This window comes from Heterodontus francisci, chromosome 6, assembly GCF_036365525.1.
Source record: "Heterodontus francisci isolate sHetFra1 chromosome 6, sHetFra1.hap1, whole genome shotgun sequence".
Taxonomy (NCBI): domain Eukaryota; kingdom Metazoa; phylum Chordata; class Chondrichthyes; order Heterodontiformes; family Heterodontidae; genus Heterodontus; species Heterodontus francisci.
This window is the reverse complement of record NC_090376.1, coordinates 30,406,707-30,430,685: the sequence shown is the minus strand read 5'-3', so window position 1 is coordinate 30,430,685 and position 23,979 is coordinate 30,406,707. Positions and strand designations below refer to the sequence as shown.

Below are 23,979 nucleotides of genomic sequence, written 5' to 3'. Positions count from 1 at the left end.
CACTGCAGCTGTGTAATGATTAGTGTCTGAACTTGCTGCATTTAGTAAGTAAGATGTTATGTCATGGAATGTGCAGCATTCCCAGCAGGGCAATAACTGAATGCACTTACAACCACTTAATGCCTAACACAATAACAATGTTATCATGTGCTGATCTTTCAGTTAGGAGCCAAATATTTCAATATTTTATTAACTTTTTCTTTTTTCATCAATTTTCTCCTTTTATTACTTATTCTGAAAGCCTTGTACACTCCTTGCTGAGCTATTAGATCATGGGCGCCAATATCCCAAGACCATTATTTTTGTCTGTGCTTTAACAGTGAGCAGAGAGACTATTTACCAAAGGGACAGCATAGCCAAGCTCAATGTGCACAAACTGTAGCTGAATTTCTCCTCTCTAACCCAGGGACTCTGAAACCAATTGTGATGCCTCTATCACCAGCAGCTTGGCTGAATCAGCTCACTCAGCTCAGAGCAGGAATCAATCGTGTTTAAATACTCATTAGATAAATTCCTGGAGCCATCAGGGGAGTCTTATTTGCTCTTTCATAATTGAGCCTTAGGAGTTAATTACGAGATGGTTGAAAACAGTTTCAGATAAAGTGATGAAAAAGCATTTCAGGTCTTACTGGAAAGGATGAGTCCTGCAAGCATCGGCATTTTGAAGTTTAATTGCTGCATATAATCAGAACTAAGTGCACTTTCTGGCTCAACAGCAAATGTCTAGTTTAATGAACAAAATCAGATACAAGAAGGACTATTGTATTTTAAAATTATTCATTTAACCTCTTTAAGGCCGATTTTAACTTGACCCACCTGCTGGAAATGGAACAGTAGAGGGGTTACAATCACTGTGCGTCAATCACCAATCTGCCCACACTCTATCATTACATACTGGCGAGTTCCATGATCAGTGGGCCCCCCCCCACCCCCCAATCGCATGTTTGTGCATTCGAGCCATCTGATACAGCCCCAGCCCAGAACCAGCGAGCTGCAGCGAGACGGCCATTAGCAGCATGTTGCTAGTTCTCAAGGGCAATTAGGGATGGGCAATAAATGCTGCTATCGTCAGCGATGGCGACATCCCAAGAATTAATCAAAAAATGTTGGTGACACAGTAACGAGGCCAGTCCCTCAAAAACAGCACAAGTGTACCACCGTCAGGAACAGGTGGTTAGTCCTCCCACTGCTTGTACATTCCATATCTTGAATTAACATCTACATTAATCTCAGCACTCTGAAATCTTATTTCCTGGAATAAAATCTACACAGAAAGACAACAGTACGATATATTAAAAATGATTCACTTTTCAAGTCTACATTTTGTAAAAGATTTATACAATGAGCAGAACCTAGTGGCACAGATCTCAGCTCATATTTCAGCCTCCACCCACTAGAGTTATGCCAGAGAATTGGCGTAATTCCAGAAGAACATCCCAGTTTCATTTTTTAGGCTGCTGCATAAAGATCGGCCCCTTGAGTGAAGCAATGAAGGGGACCATGGAGTCAAATACTTCAGGAAAGTGGATAAAATGAGGAGGGATAAAACACTCAGCTCAGCTTTGCGGCTTATGGACATTTAGTGCACACGTAAAGGCTGGTTATAACGCAGAGCTACATCATGTTACCTCCCTCAGTGAGTGAAGGAATAAACAAGAGTACATACATGTTTCAGCTTAAGGGTTAAATAAAGCAGTGAAGCCCCTGTGTGCATTAAATTGATGGCATCTGATAATGGAACTGCACCTGGTTTGAATAATTCAGTTGATCTACCAATCTTATTCATATCTCCTGCTTACTTCAAGTTCGTCATGCAGAACCCCCCCCACCCCCACAACCTGCCAAGAACGAGGCATATTAATTTTGTCATATGAATATTGATTTGAAAACTGATGAAGTGAAGAAAGGACTTGTTTAAAAAAATCACCAGGCCCTTGGCTAGAAAGGCATTTGCATATTAACAGACAGTTAACCCACAATGAACTTTGAGCACCAAACATTGAAGGTGAGGGAGCTCAAATTTCAGGATGACTGCTGGGATGGCTGAATCCACAAACAGATTCGGTCAGACCAGCTGGTCATCTGACTAGCCTGCTTGGCAACCTGTGGTTTCTGAATTGTACAAATAGTTTGAACTCAGAGACTGTAGAATGCTCCTGGACTGAAGACGACCTCTCCTGTCTGTCTGCTCTAAACTCTTTCTCACGGAACTCTAAATCTACTGAAGACACATGAACACCCAAGAGAGAAAAGTCTCTTACAGCGAACAAGGCTTAAGAATAATACTGGGCCCCAACGAAAAGCAAGATCTACCTACAATCAAGGACTCTACAGTGAGTTCAAAGAACTGCAACAAAAACCCTCTTCAGATATTGCCTCAAACGTTTCCACTTTTTTTCTTCTGCTCTTTTCTGTCTCTATCTGCATGTGTGTATCGCATGTGCATGCTAGCATGGGCATCTTGTGTACCCGTAGGTGGTAACCGAATTAACATCAGTGGTTGGAACTATTGGAAAAAATTCTGATGGACAGAATTAATCTCCACTTGGAGAGGCAGGGAATAATCAGGGATAGTCAGCACGGCTTTGTCAGGGGGAGATCATGCCGAACTAACTTGACTGAATTTTTCAAAGAGGTGAGTAGATGTGTAGATGAGGGTAAAGCAGTTGATGTAGTCTATATGGACTTCAGTATGGCTTTTGATAACCAATCTCCCATGCGGGACCTTAAGAAGGGAAGAGCCCATGGGATCCAGGGCAATTTGGCAAATTGGATCCAAAATTGGCTTGGTGGCAGGAAACAGAAGGTAGTTGTCGAGGGTTGTTTTTGCGAGTGGAAGCCTGTGACCAGTGGTATACCACAGGGATCGGTGCTGGAACCCTTGCTGCTTGTAGTGTACATTAATGATTTAGATGTGAATATAGGAGATATGATAAGTTTGCAGATGACACAAAAATTGGTGGTGTTGTAAATAGTAAGGAGGAAAGCCTTAGATTACAGGACGATATGGATGGGCTGGTAAGATGGGCGGAGCAGTGGCAAATGGAATTTAATCCTGAGAAGTGTGAGGTGATGCATTTTGGGATGACTAACAAGGCAAGGGAATATACAATGGATGGTAGGACCCTAGGAAGTACAGAAGGTCAGAGGGACCTTGGTGTACTTGTCCATAGATCACTGAAGGCAGCAGCACAGGTAGATAAGGTGGTTAGGAAGGCATATGGGATACTTGCCTTTATTAGCCGAGGCACAGAATATAAGAGCAGGGAGGTTATGATGGAACTGTATAAAATGCTAGTTAGGGCACAGCTGGAGTGCTGTGTACAGTTCTGGGCACCACACTATAGGAAGGATGTGATTGCACTGGAGAGGGTGCAGAGGAGATTCACCATGATGTTGCCTGGGCTGGAGCATTTCAGCTATGAAGAGAGACTGAAAAGGCTAAGGTTGTTTTCCTTAGAACAGAGAAGGATGAGGGGGGACATTATTGAGGTATACAAAATTATGTGGGGCATGGATAGGTTAGATTGGAAGAGAGAGGGAACCCTAGACCCCTTTCTCACCTGGTCATAACACTTGATTTAACTGAACCTGAGCACTATGATGTAATAATTTTGCTGTTCATTTACTAACTTGACACAAAAAAAGCAAAGCACATGTCAGCAGTACTGTCTAGGCAGCCATCTTCTGCCAAAAACCTTCTCAACCAGAAAATAAAACTGGGCTAAACTAGATGGACAGGCATAGAGCTTTTTTGCAAGAGCTTTCTTTGCAGATCACATAGCTATTTGCACATTAGTGTACCAATTGTTAACCCAGGATTACAATTATTCAAATTATACACGACAGTGAAGCTGTAAGACTGAAATAGCTGCTTAATTGATTTGAATGTACATGCTTTTCCTAAAAATTGCTGAGCTCATCATAAGGAAACGGACACTGCATACTAAGTGCTTTATGTTGAAAATTTCAGATTTGTTTCGGTTGTGTGTTGAGAGCTCCTTTGTGCACTAAAGCACGTCCTAGCGCTCCCACTGTTGCTATGCTGTTATATTTTTAAATGTTAAAATTGCTTTGTTTAAATAACAGATACTGTAACAAGGTCTGGATATAAGTACATTTTAGCCGTAACCTGGTAGATGCTGAAGACTTTATTCCAGCCTATTTTGTACCAGATAATGCAGACTCTGAACTGTGCCCTTTAGTTCTTTCGCCCTTCTATGACTAAGCCAGTTTTTTTTCTTCCTTGTTTTGCCACACACAAATGAAGCACTTATCCACATCAAATGCAAATATTGAGGGGCCAAAAATTTACTTGGTGTTTGCAGCCTGGCCACAGGTTACATAAACTATGCTCAGCATTTTACATTTAGTGATATATTAACAACTGCCCACTAACTTCTTAGTATTAATATTTAACACAATAATAGCTCCCATGTAAACAGTGTGACGGCCATCCTGAAGCTGTACGCATGCGCTGAATTTACATTCTTAGATTTAAGTGATTTCTCAGGGATTATCAGAAAATATCCAAATACATAGGGTATTGAGGTTTCTTTATAAATGCTAGCAAGTTGCTAATTTTCATCAGTAACAGTTTGCATTTAAATAGCACCTTTAACATTGAAATATATCCCAAAGAGCTTCAATAAAGTGAATGCTGAGCCAAAGAAGGTATTAGGAGATGTGCTGAAAAGCTTTGTTTTTAGAGCAGGCTTAAAGGAGGGTGGTGCGGAGAAGCTTTTAGGAGCTGAGAGAGATAAGGAAAGGCAAAGTCATTGAATATTTAAACATAATGATAGAATTTTAAATTTGAGGTACTGGGAGATCAGAGCCATCATAAGTCAGTAAAGACAGGTATGTTGGGTAAGCAACACATGGAGCTGGATTTTGTTCCCAGCCCAATGTTGGGTTCTGTGGAGGGGGCAAGGGGGGGGCCAGAGAATTGGAGTGGCAGAAGCTGCCAAGGAACCCAAGGCCGGGATTGCCAGGCCCAATCTTCCAGGTGGCGGGATAGGCCAAAGTCAGCCTTTCTGCCCAGAGTACAGTTGAGGCCCTTAAGTGACCTCCTGACGGCCAATTAAGGCCTCTTCCTACCGCTGCTGAGATCTTACCAGTGATGGGGGGGGCCTCCACCATACGGGGAGGACACCTTAAAAAATGAGGTGCCCTCCCTGTGGGCCTGAGAGGGGGGTGGGGCGGGGGGGCTGTCCCTCATTCGTGGGCAATTCATAGCCCATGGAGGATCCTCCACCACCCCCCCCCCCCTCCACTGGGAACCACTGTACTCTTGGACTGACCAATGAGTCCCCCACTCTGAGGCATTCTGGACCAGCCCAGGCGACTCCATCTCACCAACTCAAGTCCAGGGTTCCAACGCTGGGCCTGGGTCTGAGGCCTCTGCAGTACCAGCAGTGGCCACCGCTCTCAGTGGTGCTGCCAATACTGTTGAGCTACAGACCCTGTGATTGGCCGGCAGCTCTTGGAGGCAGGATCCCCGCCCCTATGAAGTGTTTAAAGGGACCAGGATCCCGCCTCCTTAATCTTTGACCCCCCAAAGACCAGAGGATTGCTGCGGGGTCATAAAAGGATGCAATGGCAGGGATCCCCCCTGTCTTTTCAGCCCGGTGCCAGGAGCCCCACCTCCTGCATAAAATCCAGCCCGTGGTGTGGGATAGGATATGGACAGCCAAGTTTTTACTGAGTGGAAGCTTCTCGGAGGATGGCTAGCAGAGTGGAATTGTTGAATATGGGGGGTGACAAAGGCATGGATCATGGTTTCAGTGCTAGGTGAGCTGAGGTAAGAGAGGAGGTGGGCAATGTTACAGGTCTTATCAGATCTTAATGTGATGGATCTGGGAAATATTTGATTTGCCAAGCATTCTATTATTTCTGTAACTACATTCTCTCAGATATTTCTGTTGTCTTTGTGAAGGACAAAACACAGTGCATGCTCCAACAGTAAGAAGGGCTTTATGAACACACGGTGGTTTTGCTATCCTAGTTACATTCCTGGGAAAGCTGACTTTTGTGGACAGCATGAATAAAAAATTTGGGACATAGCTTGAATTGTGCCCTAATATTGCCTTTTGCAGCTCAGTATCAAATTTTGCTTTATAATGCTCATGTTGAGCGCCTTGGGATGTTTTACGTTAAAGGTGCTATATAAATACAAGTTGCTGTTGGTGTAGCACATACTACAAATTACTGATTGACTTGGTGACGTCAAAGACTCTTTAGTAGCAGGAACATTTGAAACAGTACGTCATGGTAGGGTTGGAAAAGGGATAGAAAAACAAGAAGTGCTGGAAATATTCAGCAGGTCTGGCGGCATCTGTGGAGAGAGAAGCAGAGTTAACGTTTCAGGTCAGCGACCCTTCATCAGAACTCAAAAGGACCTGGAAAAGGGATGTTAGGAACATAGGAAGAGGATACTGCAGAGGAAACAATGCTATTAAAGGCTGTGCTGAATATGCTCGTGGCAGGTGGCAAATGCCAAGATGCTGTAGCTACTGGTGGAGAGGTTAGGGTGCATGATATGTTGACAACATTTTATCCTGGTGCTTACCTGGAGTTTTATGAACAGCTCCAACAGCACAACCAAAGTGAGGTTATTATGTCAGCCTTGAACGTGGCTTGCAATTGATAAAGAAATGCCAAAGGTTTTCAGCGGCTTCTACTAAGTGAAGGTTTTCGCACTTAAAATCAACAATATAGATAATTTTATATAGGTTCTTAGTAGAACTATTACTGTTTCAGTGTTAAAGTATCAGCGAGATTTATCCATCCTTCTTTCAAACTCTTCCTACTTTGTACATATATTCAGATGTAAATGTCAAACTGAAGCAAGTCAATCAACCATCAAAACTACTAATTTTTATCTAGCAGAAGCCAGGAAGTGACTGGGTTAAAATGTAATATGCATTTTTTGCCATCATATTACCTCATTGATGCTGATCTCTGCCTCAACATACTGCAATCCTTTCTGAAGGATAGAGATCAGTGCTGCAGGTGGCACCAGTGTCCCATTGATGTTTGACTGACTTATGTGACTTTCTATTCCAAACGTGAACGCTGAATGAGAGAAACCTGAAAGAGAAAAAAAAACAGCAACATTAATTAAAAAGTTACAATAAGCATCATCCACAGAGGTCATCTATGTTTATAAAGAGCAGTACACATGGTCTATCTGGATACATTCTTTAACTTTCTACACTGTTTACAAATTATGATTTTCTTTTAGATTAATTTAGAAATATTCCATTGATTTTTCATATCTTCACCTCACCCTCACCACCCTTGATTGACAGACTTCTATCTGAATGTCGTGTATGACCCAGATCTTTCTTCAGTTCATGATTGCCATGATGATAGTCATCCTACCAAAAATTTTGAACCTTAGCCAAAGTTCCTCTTCCCCATCACCCCCCTCACCTCAATTCTCTCTCTTTTCCCAGTTGCTCGCTCAGGCTGGATCCATTGGTGTATAACTGTCATATGACCAATTTGTTTAAGGTTCAATGAAGAGTGCAGAAGGGCATGCCAGGAGCAGCACCAGGCATACCTCAAAATGAAGTGTCAACCTGGTGAAGGTACAACCCAGGACTACTTGTGTGCCAAATAGCAGAAGCAGCATGCGTCAGACAGAGCTAAGCGATCCCATAACCAACGGATCAGATCTAAGCTCTGCAGTCCTGCCACATCCAATCTTGAATGGTGGTGGACAATTAAACAACTAACTGGAGGAGGTGGTTCCACAAACATTCCCATTTGCAACAATCTTCAGTTAGAAGTGCTGAGTGGATGATCCATCTCGGCCTCCTCCTGAAGTCCCCAGCATCACAGATGCCAGACTTCAGCCAATTCGATTCACTCCGCGTGATATCAAGGAATGACTGAAGGCACTAGATACTGCAAAGGCTATGGGCCCTGACAACATTCCGGCAATAGTACTGAAGACCTGTGCTCCAGAACTTGCCATGCCCCTAGCCAAGCTGTTCCAGTATAACTACAACACTGGCATCTACCCGGCTATGTGGAAAATTGCCCATGTATGTCCTCTACATAAAAAGCTGGACAAGTCCAACCTGGCCAATTACTGCCCCATCAGTCTACTGTCAATCATCAGTAAAGTGATGGAAGGTGTCACCAATAGTGCTATCAAGCGGCACTTGCTTAGCAACGCTCAGTTTGGGTTCCATCAAGGAGTCCTAGCAAAACTGGAGTCAATGGGAATCAGGGGAAAACTCTCTGCTGTTTGGAATCATACCTAGCACAAAGGAAGATGGTTGTGGTTGTTGGAGGTCAATCATCTCAACTCCAGGACATCACTGCGGAAGTTCCTCAGGGTAGTGTCCTAGGCCCGACCATCTTCAGCTGCTTCATCAATGACCTTCCTTCAATCATAAGGACAGAAGTGGGGATGTTCGCTGATGATTGCACAATGTTCAGCACCATTTGCGACTCCTCAGATACTAAAGCTGTCCGTGTAGAAATGCAGCAAAACCTGGGCAATATCCAGGCTTGGATTGATAAGTGGCAAGTAACATTCGCACCAGACAAGTGCCAGACAATGACCATCTCCAACAAGAGAGAATCCAACCATTTCTCCTTGACATTCAAAGACATTACAATCGCTGAATCCCCCACTATCAACATCCTGGGGGCTACCATTGACCAGAAACTGAACTGGAATAGCCATATAAATACAGTGGCTATAAGAGCAGGTCAGAGGCCAGGAATCCTATGGCAAGTAACTCACCTCCTGACTCCCAAAAGCCTGCCCACCATCTACAAGGCACAAGTCAGGAGTGTGATGAAATACTCCCCACTTGCCTGGATGAGTGCAGCTCTAACACTCAAGAAACTCGACACCATCCACGACAAAGCAGCCCGCTTGATTGGCACTCTATCCACAAACATTCACTCACTCCACCACTGATGCACAGTGGCAGCACTGTGTACCACTACAAGATGCAGTGCGGCAACGCACCAAAGCTCCTTAGAAAACACCTTCCAAACCCACGACCTCGAACACCTAGAAGGACAAGGACAGCAGACGCATGGGAACACCATCACCTGCAAGTTCTCCTCCAAGCCACACACCATTCTGACTTGGAACTATATCGCCGTTCCTTCACTGACGCTGGGTCAAAATCCTGAAACACTCTTCCTAACAGCACTGTGGGCATACCTACCCCACACGGACTGCAGCAGTTCAAGGAGGAAGCTCACCCCACCACCTTCTCAAGGGCAATTAGGGATGGGCAATAAATGCTGGCCTAGACAGCAATGCCCACATACCATGAATGAATTTTTAAAAATCCTGTTTTCTGTACCTTACTAAAACTGCCTATTTCTACCTTTGCAATGTTGTCTATCTCCTTTCCTTCCTTTAACCCCACTACCAATTTCTCACCATAGCCTCAATTTATACAATACCTTCCAAGCCTCTGAAGCTTTACCACGCAAACTTCAATTCATCAAAAACACTGCTGCTAGCATCCTATCTCAAAAATTCCTGCACATCTATCACTCTGCCCTTGCCAACTTCCACTGCCTTTCTATTCATCAGTGTACTGCCTTCAAAATTACCATCCTTATATACAATCACTCCAACCACTCAGTCCTCCCTACTGTTACAATCGTCTTTAGTCCTAAATCCCAGTTCACACCTTCCACTCTTCTAACATTGCTCAAATGTGCACCTCCTTGCCTTCTACCATTGCCCTTTTAGCCTTCAGATATTGTGGGATTCTCTCTGGCTTGGCACATCTCTCCCCACCTTCAAAGAACCCTTTTAAAGCGACTCTCCTTGGGCAAACCAGCTACTTTCCTAACTCGTCACCTGTCTGCTACCCAGCTCTGACCCCCTCCAACTTAGCCTTAAGATCCTTTAGATGTTCTGTAGCATTAATAGTAGGTAAATGTGAATTGTTGTTATTTCTCACTTGTGATTTTCAAATGTATGAAAATTTCAAGAAAATTACTTCTACAAACATCTACAGTATGCACAATTAATAGTGCAATACCTTCTCAAAAGTTAGTTTTACAGTCAAAATTTTATGCAAAATATTACATTTAGCATTAAAATACATTTACATTTCTGTCATAGGTCAGCAATATAAAAGAAATGCATGGTTTCTAAATTATGATGATTTGGCATACAATTTGGAAATGATGATACAAGATATATGTTGACACAAACTGTAAACAGCAGATGCTTTCGTAGGCAACCCAAAGTCAAGCTGTAATACCTGTTTTGTTAAACAGCACTGCTTAATAGTTTAGTTGAAAGCTGCATGGTAAAATGGGGGCATTGCAGCTTCAAACCAAATTGGTTAAAATTATAGAGTTCTTCCACTCTATGGTAACTTTGGCAGAACAGTCATGGAAACAGTGGACAACTGGCATACATGCCATTTTTCCAGGGTTTCCACAGCTCTTCAGAGTTTATGGAGGATGAGCAGGACAAATCCAATGGAAATTCATGTCCCATTTTTTTTGACAAAATGTTATTTTCATTTGCTGCAAATTGTCTTCACCTCTAATACTCATTATGTCTACAAAAATATAATTCTATAGTAAATGGTTTAAATTAACAGTATAGACCAGGTTTATACAAATGCAAGTTCCATATAATACTTCCCATAGCATATACAGTAATTAATAGCTGCAGATCAAGATTTTCACACCTCTACAAAGTTAAGCATAATAATAAACGGGTGTGGGGGGAATTACTGTGGTAATGTTTAGCTTACTGGAGGTGAAAGTTATAATCTTGCATTTTTGAACTTCCTCATACACTTATTGCCACAGAACATTTGAAAAATATTTTGCTAATTTCTAACGTTAAATATTCAAATATATGGCAATATACTCACACAGATTTACAATATATTAGAGTAGGGTCATTCAAGATGGAAATGTGCCATTATGTAGCTGTGAATAGCAAAGCACATTATCTGTTTTCCAATTGCATTGTTTAATGTCACTGGGAAACTTTGTATGTGTGCTCAGTTACCTTCTTAGAAAGCATTTTCTGCACAGAAACACGCCATTCAGCCAACAGGTCTATGCATTTATGCACCACACAAGCCTCCTTTGACCCTTCTTCAGCAAGATCTTACTTCTGGTCTTGTTGGCTTCCTCTCTGCCGTTTGTGATAGTTTAGGCAGGCACCATTGATGAATTTTCTTTTGCCATGCAATTGACCCTGTCACTGGGAATTGGGGTTTCAAAATAGGGTCAGTAGATTTACTGCCCCATTAATATCAATGCTCCAGCAATCGCCATTTTTAAGGGGGTGTACCATTGGGCAGCTGATGCATCTGTTTGTTTCAGGTGGTTGGTTGGCATCCTTCCATCTAAGAAAGATGATGGACACGCAGCAAACAATCCATTTAGGTGGGGTGTCTTCTCTTGGTGCACCTTTGCTGACGGCTGTGAAGGCCAATCCTTGAGAGGCAGGTTCTGCCACAAGTGCTGCACGTGAAGCTGCCAAGTAGCTTTGTGAGTTGCTGTTTCTGTCAGAAGTGGAGCCACCAAACTGTGCAGTGCATGTTGTCATGAAAGAAGCGGATGAGACGGAGGAGCTTCGGTGGACAGCCAATTTTTCACAAAATCTTTTAGAGCCCTGCTCTGCTGATGGTGTTGAATGCCTTAGTGAGATCTATGAAAGTAAGGTAAAGGGGTATACTCTGTTCCTTACACTTCTCTTGTAGCTGGCGTATGGGGAAGATCATATCCATAGTAGACCTGCCAGCACGGAAACCTCACTGTGCTTCCAGGTACACTCAGTCTGCAAATTTTAAGTATGACCCTAGGAAAGGCCTTCCCTGTGACGCGAAGGAGTGAGATGCTCCTATAATTGTTGAAGTCGCCTCTGTTGCCTTTACTTTTGTACAGTCTGATGATTTTGGCATCATGCATTTCCTGTGGAATAGAGCCTACTTTCCAGCAGAGAAGTAGAAGGTCATAAAGGTGTGGCAACACATGGGACATTCCGTGCTCGAGCTGCTCAAGACCCTTCTGCTGTTTAAGTTCCCCTAATTCTAACATTGGGTGCATTTTAGCCCAAATTTCAAGTTAACTGTTAGTTTAAACAACCTCTGTCTGATGGTTCAAACCCCATCCCCTGACCTTACTGTGAGAGCTCTGGATAAAACCTGGATGTGGATTTTCTCTCAAACCTGATTTCAAATTCCTGGCTTCACTGGACATCAAGATCACATTTCTGCATAGGATCACACCGGAAAAAATGTAAGACTCTGCTTCCATCTATAATCTGCTTTTTTTTTGATCTGTGAGCCGTGGAAAAGATCTGGAAAAATCTAAATCTTCTTTCAAACTTGGCTTCAAATTCCTGGACTACTCTCAACATCAAGAAGACACTTCTGCTCTGGACTATACCGCTTATACCATAAGATCCAACTTATGTCTCTGATTTGCTGCTCTCTTTCAGGTGGTAGGTCCCTTTTAATATGTAAGTCTCTATGCAGAGTGCTCTGTGCAAAAAGACCCAGAAAATATAAGTTGTAAATCATTTTTGACAGTCCAGGAGAAGTAGGAGTGCTGCTTTGGGCCCCTCTAAAATAATCTGGGCCAATGCCACCTTGGGCTCTGTGCTCCCCTCCGTAATTTTGACCTCCCTCAGGACCTATTCTGAACTGCTCAACATAGCTCACTAGATTCAGGACCAGGCCATTTCGCCGGTTCCACTTAACTGAGGACTGAGTAATGTCTTCACTGAAGAACAGTCGTCTGGCTGCCCAAAAATTAAAATCCACCCTAGAGCTCCACATAGCAGATTTTTGCTTTTACATTCTGCACCTTATCTGATAAAGCCCGGTATCCCATTAACTTTGTTACAATTGCTTTTTGGATCCTTAGCTCGCTTTTAATGTCAAGTACCTGGACCCTAAATCACTTAGTTCGTCTACCACCTAGTGCTTTACTACTTAGATCGTCCTCTCTTCTGTGAAACATTACGTCCAAAAGCACACTTTTTTTTTATTAAACTGCATTGGCCACCATTCCACTCTTCTAATCAATGTGCTTCTGCAATTTCCCAATCTTTTCTTTGCAATTTGTTCTATTTCTTAGCTTAGTAATATTATTTGTAAATGCGGACATGTTTCCCTCTATTCCCAAATTCAGACCATTTATATATAATGGGAAAGAAATTTGCCTTATGACGCACTCTAGCAAACCGGAAATCTGGATCCAGTGCATCATTTTTATTATAGTAAAATAGGTAACTAGATAGAAACAGACAAACAACATTCATAATAACAATCAGAAAATAAATCTGTTCTGATGAAAGGTCATAGACCTGAAACGTTAACTCTGTTTCTCTCCCCACAGATGCTGCCAGACCTGAGTATTTCCAGCACTTTCTGTTTTTATCTCAATCAGATAATGCCTGATATTTCTGGGATATCAACCCTGGTGCAGTCAGTTGTAACCCCTTTTCATTACCCTGTATTTGACAGTGACTATTCTTTGATCTATGAACATACAATACACCTTATATCCAGATTGCGCAACATGTAAAAATTGCTAAGTTTTGGCAGCCGGATTTCAGATCATTATATAAGGCACCATCAGAAATATCAAAGGCACATCTATCTTTATTTACTGAAGCTTGCTATAGTGTCTCGCCATTAGTCAGGGTTTATGTGGATCATCTAACAGCATCCAATTAAATGGTTATCTTATACGTCCTAGATAGTGACTTTTATTTACAATCATACTGCTGGAACCTGCTCCACTTTGCAAGTTTTTGAGCTGCCATTTCTGTCTTATCCTCCAACTTCCTTCAGCTATTCATACTTCCACTCTGCCTCATAAATACATTGAACTTCTTCAATTTCTCTTACTATGCTTTGTATTGTCGTCTGCTAATATCACTTGTTATTTCAGCACTTTACAGACACTGTAATTCTATTTCTTTTCTCAGGTGTTGTTCCCAGCTTCTTCCCTCTGTTCAGTTCCATTCTGTTCTAATAGTCTCCAATTTTGATGAGGAGTCCATACCCAAAATGTTAACTCATCTGTTCTTTCCAGGTGCTGACTGGCCTGGATGGCTCCAGCATTTTCTGACTTAGATTTCCAGCTTGGCTTTGCATGATCAACTGTCTGTCTATCTTTTTTTCCCATTGTATTCAGCAAGCTATTCTGACTAGATTCTTAATAATGGCATATTTTTATCATGAAATAGAACAAAATCTAAACCTGTTGCAACAGAAAAAACTTTGTATTTTTAAATTGCTAAATTTTATGAATGGGAAAATGGGGAGAGAAAAAATCACCTACAAGTCCTGGTCACTGTCTAATAACTCTGCTAGGTGGTGAGTATGAAGACATCAGCTGAGGGCAAAAGTGCCCTTAGTTGTTATGTCGCCACAGTCAAAATAGTGTGATGATATGGCGTATCTAGAATCACACATGAGGAACGGACTCTTGGTGAGAGTAGTCAGTACTTACAGGACCATACTGCAGCATGGGCAACTACTTTGAGAAAGGAAAATTTTAATTAAAAAAGGCACATTCCAGACTCTTTGATACAATGTAAAGTGGAAAATTATTCAAACAGCTGAAGGTTTGGGATGACGACATTAAATTGGGCAAAATGCTGACAGGTAAATTGGCCAAACCATGCAAAACTCTTTGGAAAGTTTCACTTTGCTAGGTGCTTAGCACTGTTTCAAGTTCCAAAAAGAACTCCAATGGTTGGGACTAGCCAACTTATGTACAATTTTCCTGCAGTGGTAATTAAAGTTACCGTCGCAATGTACACAATAAAAGACTGAAGGGTAAATGCATATCCTTTAGTGAAGTTTTGACACCATTTTAGTGAGAATTAGTTGGTTCTTGTTTAATTTTGTTTGATGTTACAAAATTATTTTAGCGAACTGAACTTCAGTATTCTCATTTAAAGTTTAAACCCAGCCATACTACTCTTTAGCACAAGCTAAAACACACAGAGATGTATGCCAAGCTTTATATAAATAGTAGTCCTCTTAATTCTTTGTAGTGTATATGTAATGATCAGGCCTTCTGATTTATACTGATCTACAAATTCAGGTCACTGGGATGGAAATTCACCAACAAGCATCCATGAAAAACAATTTACACATGCTACAGAAATCCCCACACACAAATGACGAAAATAATACTTTGCTGTGGTTTTATACGATTGCATTGCAATGGATTTTTGCATCAAATCACTATTTGATGTTGGCAGATCTACTTATTAAACAGGGTGAGATTTGTTTGATTTTATACATGCAGAATTTTTTTTGCTCACATGATGAAAATGTTAGCACGCTAGGTTTTACTGCTGAGCCCTAAACCAACTATTTTAAAATAATGGTCTGTTCAAATACGAATTAGGAGCAGGAGTAGGCCACTCGGCCCCTTGAGCCTGCTCTGCCAAATCATGGCTCATCTGATTGTAACCTCAACTCCACATTCCCACCTACCCCGATAACCTTTCACCCCCTTGCTTATCAAGAAACTATCTACCTCTGCCTTAAAATATTCAAAGACTCTGCTTCCACTGCCTTTTGAGGAAGAGTGTTCCAAAGACTCACGAACCTCTGAGAAAACATTTCTCCTCATCGGTCTTAAATGGGCGACCCCTTATTTATAAACAGTGACCCCTAGTTCTAGATTCTTCCACAAGAGGAACATCCTTTCCACATTCACCCTGTCAAGACCCCTCAGGATCTTATATGTTTTAAACAAGTCGCCTCTTACTCTTCTAAACTCCAGCGGATACAAGCCTAGCCTGTCACACCTTTCCTCGTAAGACAATTCGCCCATTCCAGGTATTAGTTTAGTAAACCTTCTCTGAACTGCTTCCAATACATTTACATCCTTCCTTAAATAAGGAGATCAATACTGCACACAATACTCCAGATGTTGTTTCACCAATGCCCTGTATAATTGTAGCATAACCTCCCTACTTTTGTATTCAATTCCCCTCACAATAAACAATAACATTCTATTAGCTTTCCTAATTACTTGCTGTACCTTGCATACTAACCATTTGCAATTCATGACGAGGACATCCAGATCCCTCTGCATCTCATTTTCACATTTTTCCACATCATACTCCATTTGCCAGATCTTTACCCACTCACTTAACTTATCTATATCCCTTTGTAGCCTCCTTATGTCCTCTTCACAACTTACTTTCCTACCTATCTTTGTGTCATCAGCAAATTTAGCAACCATACCTTTGGTCCCTTCATCCTCGTCATTCACAGAAATTGTAAAAAATTGAGGCCCCAGCACTGAATCCTGTGGTACACCATTCGTTACATCTTGCCAACCAGAAAATTATGCCTATTCTCTGTTTCCTGTTAGGTAGCCAATCTTCAATCCATATCAAAACGTTACCTCCAACACCATGAGCGTTTATTTTCTGCATTAACCTTTGATGTGGCACCTTATCAAATGCCTTCGGGAAATACACATTGTAGGACACGAGAAAGGGCCTTTCTAGTGACAGCGTATTTCCTACATTCATTTCCCTTTTAAAGTGGACTGACGCCATTTATAAATTCTTGAGACAACCATTGTTTTCATTCGTTGCATAATTGTCAAAGACCATTTTGTATTGAAGCATTCGCTAAGTGATTTTGTCTAATGACGAAAAGACTGCAAATTTCAAAAACACTGGGTAAATAATTTATTTGGAGATGCAGGAGATCACCACTATTTATTCAAATATATTGGTGAAGTCAAACTGTGCAGTTATAAGCAGCTAAGCTAGCAAACATGAAAAAAAATGTTAAAATGTACATTTGGAATAACCTGTCATGTCCATGTCCAGTGAACCAGGAATAGTTTAGAGCTAGACTATATGTGATTAGACTGCAAAATATTAATGGCAGACAAGCCACTGATAGATAAACACAAGGGAGAAAGGAAGAGAGAGATAAGTTGATGGGGTTAGAGGAAGGGTGGGAGAAGGCTCGAGTAGGGCATAAACACTGGCATGGACCTGTTGGGCTGAATAACCGGTTTCTGTGCTGTAAATACTATAAAGACTATAAGGAACATTGCTGGGAGATAAAAATTTTAAAAAGATGAATGAAACATGTGCCGATCCAGATATCTTTCACTGTGGAACCTGATATTCTGTGCATCACAAACAACTTGCATATTGGGGGACGGAATTCCTTCCCAATAATATAGGGCTCCCATACATAGATAGGCAAACACTTCACAACATCCTGCAATTGAGGAAATCTTGAGTGCTGAAAACTATTAATGTTGTTACCTGCTGGCTTTCTTTCCTTCCTGTGTTAATAACATTACATATTTTGATTAGCAGCTACAGAAACTGTTACATTGTGCTTTGTCCAATATCAGAAATTTGGAAAAATCTTGGGGTAGAAATTCTGCTTCCGCTTTCGTCAGTCTATGATTTTCACTCTATTAAATAAATGGGTAGAAAACCATGGACTGGCAAGTGCAGAAGAGGAATTCCTACTGTGCTTAACATATTTAAGGCAGCTCTACTGTTAATTGCTCAGATGCTCCCAAGCAGGTTGATGGAAATTAATTCAAATTTGTAGCAAGAAGCACACAAATCTTAGTGATGGCCTCTTGTTTGAAACTCTTGACACAATGCTCTACAGACCGCACAAAATAATTAATTAAACAATTCTGAATTTTTCCAGTTCTGATGAAAGATAATCCACCTGAAATGTTAACTTTGCTTTTCTCTCCACAGATAGGCCAGACCTGCTGAGTATTTCCAGAATTTTTTGTTACTTATTTCAGATTTCCAGCACCTTTAGTGTTTTGCTTTTGTACAAAATAATTTATTGCTGACTGATATAATCTCCTGTCCAATATGTAGATCTTCTCACTCATGAGAATTTATGTTTCATTGGATCTAAATATTGGAAATCCTTTCCTCATAGTTGGTAACCAATTACATCTAAATTAAAAAATAAATTATTTCATAACAATCAGCATAATTTTAATAGATGTAAAATCACGAGGAGCCCAATGAACGCTCTGGCCGAATTACCAATATGCATTCCCACCATGTAAAGGATACAAATTGTCGGGTAGCCTAGTGGTTATGGTGATGGACTAGCAATCCAGAGATTGAGAGCTCAAACAGCACCATGGCAAATTGGGAAATAGAATGCATTAAATCTGGTGACTTGTGGACTTGCCTCAGATCAAAAAGTATGTAAGCTCGTCATAAAAGTTCAACTGGTTCACTGATGTTGTTCAGGGAAGGGAACCTACCTGCTCTGGCCTACGTGACTAGTCCCAAACTACACAGTTGACTCTTAATATCCTTAGAGAAACTGAGGCTGGGCAATAAATATGGTCTTGCCAGCATCAGCTGCATTCCGAGAACAAACGTATATAAAAAGTTCCGCACTAGTAATATAAATTCATCAAGTTTGCCCTATATAGAGTTCACTAATTCACTTAACCTAAACTTAAACTGACTCAGTGGTGTTTTTATTGGTTATTTACTCAAAATGAGACGTTTTTGCCTCTCTTACTCTGGATAATTGGGATTCTCTGTTTTTAGATTACTCATTGATGAGTCTCAGTTATCCCTGCTATCGAGTTAAGTTTGTATGAGCTTGTCCAGGAGAATGAACAGAAACAGTTTTGAGAATTAATTTATTTAGTGGATCTATCTTGTATCTCAACTGGAAGCTTCTTCTACCTCCAATAAGTGACAGAACTTTTAAACTTTTAACAATGAAGCAATTTATTTTGCAATAGATGAACAAGCAAATAAATAATAGGGCAATTTCAACTGTAAATATTTTAGTGTCTCGTGAAAGAAAATTAACAAATGTTCCTAATCTTTCTATTAAATACTTCAATTTTATACACACAATGATTCATTTCTTAGATTTTGTTGTACTACTGTGGGAGCTACACTGGCCTGAGTAACTCTTGAAGGTTCCAAACAATTCTCTGATTTCAATAATTCAACTTGCTTAAATAAAACATTTGTCGGGGCTCCATGGATCTAAATAACTGACAACTAAATTCAAATCCATAACTTGAAGCAATCACACAGCACTGTTTACTTTTGCATTATGTGGCTTAGTATGTCTCAAACCTGTAATCTTAGAGATAGCTCACAGACAGCAATATTTTTATCAATCTCGGGTAGGGAGATAAAATTAACTGCAGGTGGCTTTTAAATTTTTTATGTATTGTGGCTTGATTAAAAGGGAATGTTATCAATCCAAAACTAGACAAAAATACAGCTCTTTGTCAGAAAGCTATTGGTTACTTTGCCTGGTTCCACAAATTATTTTCATAACAATGTACCATTTAAAGGGTGCAAAATTGGATAGCCCCAAAATCAGGTGCAGGAACCATGATGTGTGATTAACCTGTGCCTGTTTGAAGTAATGCAGGCAGCTTGGAAACTTCTTGCTGCTGTTAATTTTAATGATTGTGGCTCGGTGCTGAAAGCACTGTTGAGTAGCTGCACGCCTCGGCAGGGGGACTAAGTTCATGCGAGGCTAGTTACTGCTTAAAGCTAGCTCACATTACTTAAAGCCAGCCGGCACCTTTTCAAGGCAAGGTGCATTTTGGCTGTAGCAGGAGCTAGAAGTTATGAAAGAGGAGCTGGAGCCCAGGAAGAACCTTGAAAAATGGCACAACAGGCCCCAAGTGTCTCTGATGCTGCACTGGAGGCTTTAGTGCAGGAGGAGACTTCAGGGGACCAGGCAGCCTTCCAGGCAGCGACTAAATATGCAATGGGAGCAGGTAGCCATCGCAGTTAATGTCAGCAGTGTAGCCCCGACAACCTGGATGCAGTACCGCAAAAAATTAAAGGACCTTGCAGGAGTGGTCAAGGTCAGTGAATGCATCTTCATGTCATATCCTATCAACTGCACCACTAGTCTCTCACAATACTCCATTCACCACACCCCCTTCACTCATTGACTAACAATCTCCATCAATCCAGATTCATGCCTCACACTCACAGCCTCACCTCACCCTCACACACTTAGCACTGCTGCAAGTCGCACACATTTCACAGCTTGCATCCACTGGCAGCTATTCAAACGTGACAGGCACATCATGCAAACACATTGCACCTAAGTCACTGTTCCTCTCTTCACAGAACAAGGTGGCCTACAATCAGAGACAGTAGCACCTAACTGGCAGGGGATAGAGATGGCTGCATGCCCTCACCCCGATGTGGTGCTGGAAATCATTAGTGCAGCAACGACTAAAACCGTGGCCAAAGGTAGGGCTTAAACCATTGAGGATGACTGTATGCTCCCACCTAATCCACCTTCAGACACTCCATTCCCTCCCTGCCCCCCGCCATACACCAAACTCTTCTCATTTACAAGCTCCAGATGGTGTAACCATGCATCGCTTGCTTTCCCCCACAACCCTATATGTTTTCAGTTACCCAAGAATAGCTGCCTAGTCAGGTAGTGGTGCAGGAGGCTGAAGACCTCGAGGAGCAAGAGACTGACGAAGAAGAAACATCGTCACTTGATCTCATACTTGTAGCCACCAGCTCAGATGCTGGCACTGCATGAACTTTAGAGGACAGCTTAGAGGCTACACATGGTGAGTCAACTGGCATGAGTGGGCTGCAGCCAGACTGGGGAAGATGACAGTATGGATGCCAAATCCCTGAAGGGTGTGGTTGCACATGAGTCCTGCTGTAAAGGACTCAGATGAGGACTTTGATGGGGCAGCATATAGAAAAAGGCTGATGGGTCTGCACACAGAAATGCCTAGTGCCTTGGCAGGCCTGGAAATGTCAAGGAGCATGGAGGGGTCCAGCTCCAACTTGGCATTTTGCACAGAGCCCGGAGCCCATCCTTTCCGCTGTGGTGGTCAACTTTTTTAAAAATTTGTTGTTGGGATGTGAGTGTCAGGGTTCTGCCAGGGTCACTTAGCTCCTGACCTCATCACAGCATAATGGAAGATGACTGTGGTTGTTGGGGGCCAAATCATCTCAGCCCCAGGACACTATTGCAGGAGTTCCTCAGGGTAGTGTCCTAAGCCCAACCATCTTCAGCTGCTTCATCAATGACCTTCCCTCCATCATAAGGACAGACATGGGGGTGTTTACTGATGATTGCACAATATTCAGTACCATTTGCAACTCCTCAGATACTGAAGTAGTCCGTGTCCACATGCAGCAAACCTGGACAACATTCGGGCTTGGACTGATGAGTGACAAATAACATTCGTGCCACACAAGTGCAAGGCAATGACAATCTCCAATAAGAGAGAATTTAACAATCTCCCCATGACATTTAATAGCAGTACCATCACTGAATCCTCCACTATCAACTGGATCCTCCAGTATCAACATCCTGTCGGTTACCATTAACCAGAAACTGAACTGGAGCAGCCAGGTAAATACTGTGGCTACAAGAGCAGGGCAGAGACAGGAATTATGCAGCGGGTAGCCCACCTCCTGATTCCCCAAAGCCTGTCCACCATCTAAAAGGCCCAAGTCAGGATTCTGATGGAATACTCTCCACTTGCCTGGATGAGTGCGCCTTCAACAACACTCAGAAAGCTCGACACCATCCAAGACAAAGGAGCCCGCTTGATCAGTGTTCCATTCAGCACCTTAAATATTCACTTCCTCCACCACCGATGCACAGTGGCAGCAATGTCCCTCACCACGCCTTCGACAGAGCCTTCCAAACCTGCGATCTCTTCCACCTAGAAGGACAAGGACAGCAGACACATGGGAACACCACCACCTGCAAGTCACACACCATCCTGACTTGGAAATATATTGCCGTTCCTTCGCTGTTGCTGCACTGTGGGTGTAACTGCACCAGATAGACTACAGGGATTCAAGATGGCAGCTCACCAACATCTTCTCACGGGCAATTAGGGATGGGCAATAAATGCTGGCTTAGCCAGTAACACCTACATCCCATGAAAGAATAAAAAAACTGACAAAGCAGCATTTATTGCCCATCCCTAATTGCCCTTGAGGTAGTGATTTTTTTTCGATTTAAAAATTTTTTTTTTATTTTTATTTTTGGGATACAGCACTGAAACAGGCCCTTCGGCCCGAGTCTGTGTCGACCATCAACCACCCATTTATACTAACCCTACAGTAATCCCATATTCCCTACCACCTACCTACACTAGGGGCAATTTACAATGGCCAATTTACCTATCACCTGCAAGTCTTTGGCTGTGGGAGGAAACCGGAGCACCCGGCGAAAACCCACGCGGTCACAGGGAGAACTTGCAAACTCCGCAGTACCCAGAATCGAACCCGGGTCCCTGGAGCTGTGAGGCTGCGGTGCCAACCACTGCGCCGAGATGATTGCACATAAGCTGCTGCTGGGTATATTATAATTATAGCACTTGAAACGCCATAGCATCCAAGGCTACGGGCCAAGTGCTAGAAAATGGGATTAGAATAGATAGGTGCTTGATGGCCATTATGGACGTGATGGGCCGAAGCGCCTGTTTCTGTGATGTATAATTCTATGACCGTAAGTATTATCGCAAGATATAATGTCACGAATCTGAACCTCGTGTTGCTCAGTGTTAATGCAGATGCCTTGGAGATAAGACCCCTGTAAGTAAAATCCTGTTACTATGACCCAAAGTCTACTATTCTCATTTAATATCAACAGCACACCGACCAGTATAGTACATGATGGCAGCGATAAAAACAGTTTTTGTAGGGTAAAGACAGAAAATATCGAAAACATCAGGGAGAAGCATGGAGAAGTTGATACCCTTACTGGAGAGCTTTGAGTGAGCGGCGGGCCAAATTGGGCCGAGGAGTAGCCAAGATGGATTTGAAGATTCAACAGATACCATTCGATGTCAGGTCTAGCAGCACGACCAGACAGGGAACAGGCCAGTATTTTACTATACAACATGGCAGACAGTGCAGACAACATATTAACTAACCTGGAGATTGATGAAAAGGAAACCCCATACGGTGAAGTAATAAAAGCCATGGAAGGATACTTTAAAATCAGAAAGAATGTTATTGTGGAAAGGGCGAAATTCAACAAGCGCACTCAAAAAGATGGTGAAAGTATCGATTCACTCATTCATGATCTCTATAAAAGCTGAGGATTGCGACTATGGGACCTTGCGAGAAGAATTGATTCGGGACAGAATAGTAGTCAGGGTCATAGACGAAGCGCTGGCAGACAAGGCTATGTGAATGCAAAAAGCCATTCTGTTGAGCAGGCAGAGGTCCGAAAATTGAATCAACTATTAGTATGGGGGAATCGGGGGAGTTCAACCTCGAAAATTCAAGAATCAGTTGAAAAGACAGTGAATAATGGCACCAGAAAGGCTGAGAGGCAGAAAAGACATCTACCAGCAGCAACACTGAATTGCAGTAGGTGTAGCTGACAGCAGAACCAGTGGGGAAATTTTCCCAGCCCAGGAAGGGGTAACTTTCAGCAGGAAACAAACGTGGCAGACTATCAAAAAAAAAAAATTAAATAAAAGAGAAACAAACGATCAATATTCCCTTCCTTGCAGAAGTGCAAGAGAAAAGTGAGTAGGGAAAAATAAAACCAACTTCAAGTTAGATACAGGAGCAGCAGTTTCTGTCCTATCTGACAAAACACCATAGCTGAGGAATGAAAGGCTTAGGAAAACCAAGAAGAAACTATATTGCCCGGGAGGGATCAATTAAAGGTTGTAGGAGAAAGAAACAACACAGAAATAACACCATTCCGGAAACCCTATATATTATAAAGAACCAAGTCTGTTCACTACTCAGTAAGAAAGCTTGTTTAGCCTTACAGCTGATATGTAGGATGGAAGTGATCAAGGGAGAAGAGAAACAGCTCAGCGATTTTAAAGCGGAATTCTACAAATTATTTGAAGGTTTATTAAAAACCGAGTATCACATTACTCTCAGGCAGAACTGGCATGTTTGTTCACACCAAGAAACATCCCACACTCACTGCTGGAAAAGGTGAAGAAGGA

At 42.0% G+C, this 23,979-nt stretch overlaps 1 protein-coding gene across 7 annotated transcripts in view; it reads right to left on the bottom strand.

The window, feature by feature from the left end:
* LOC137371215 (F-box-like/WD repeat-containing protein TBL1X) overlaps nucleotides 1-23,979 on the bottom strand; it is a 375,589-nt gene that overhangs the window by 60,384 nt on the left and 291,226 nt on the right. For 6 of the 7 annotated variants that reach the window (XM_068033399.1, XM_068033400.1, XM_068033398.1 and 3 more), the window contains one exon: nucleotides 6,944-7,089. In XM_068033399.1, the coding sequence (XP_067889500.1) occupies nucleotides 6,944-7,089 (146 nt within the window). Of the gene's footprint in view, nucleotides 1-6,943; nucleotides 7,090-21,534; nucleotides 21,718-23,979 lie in introns of all 7 variants that reach the window. The other variant, XM_068033405.1, reaches the window with a different exon arrangement.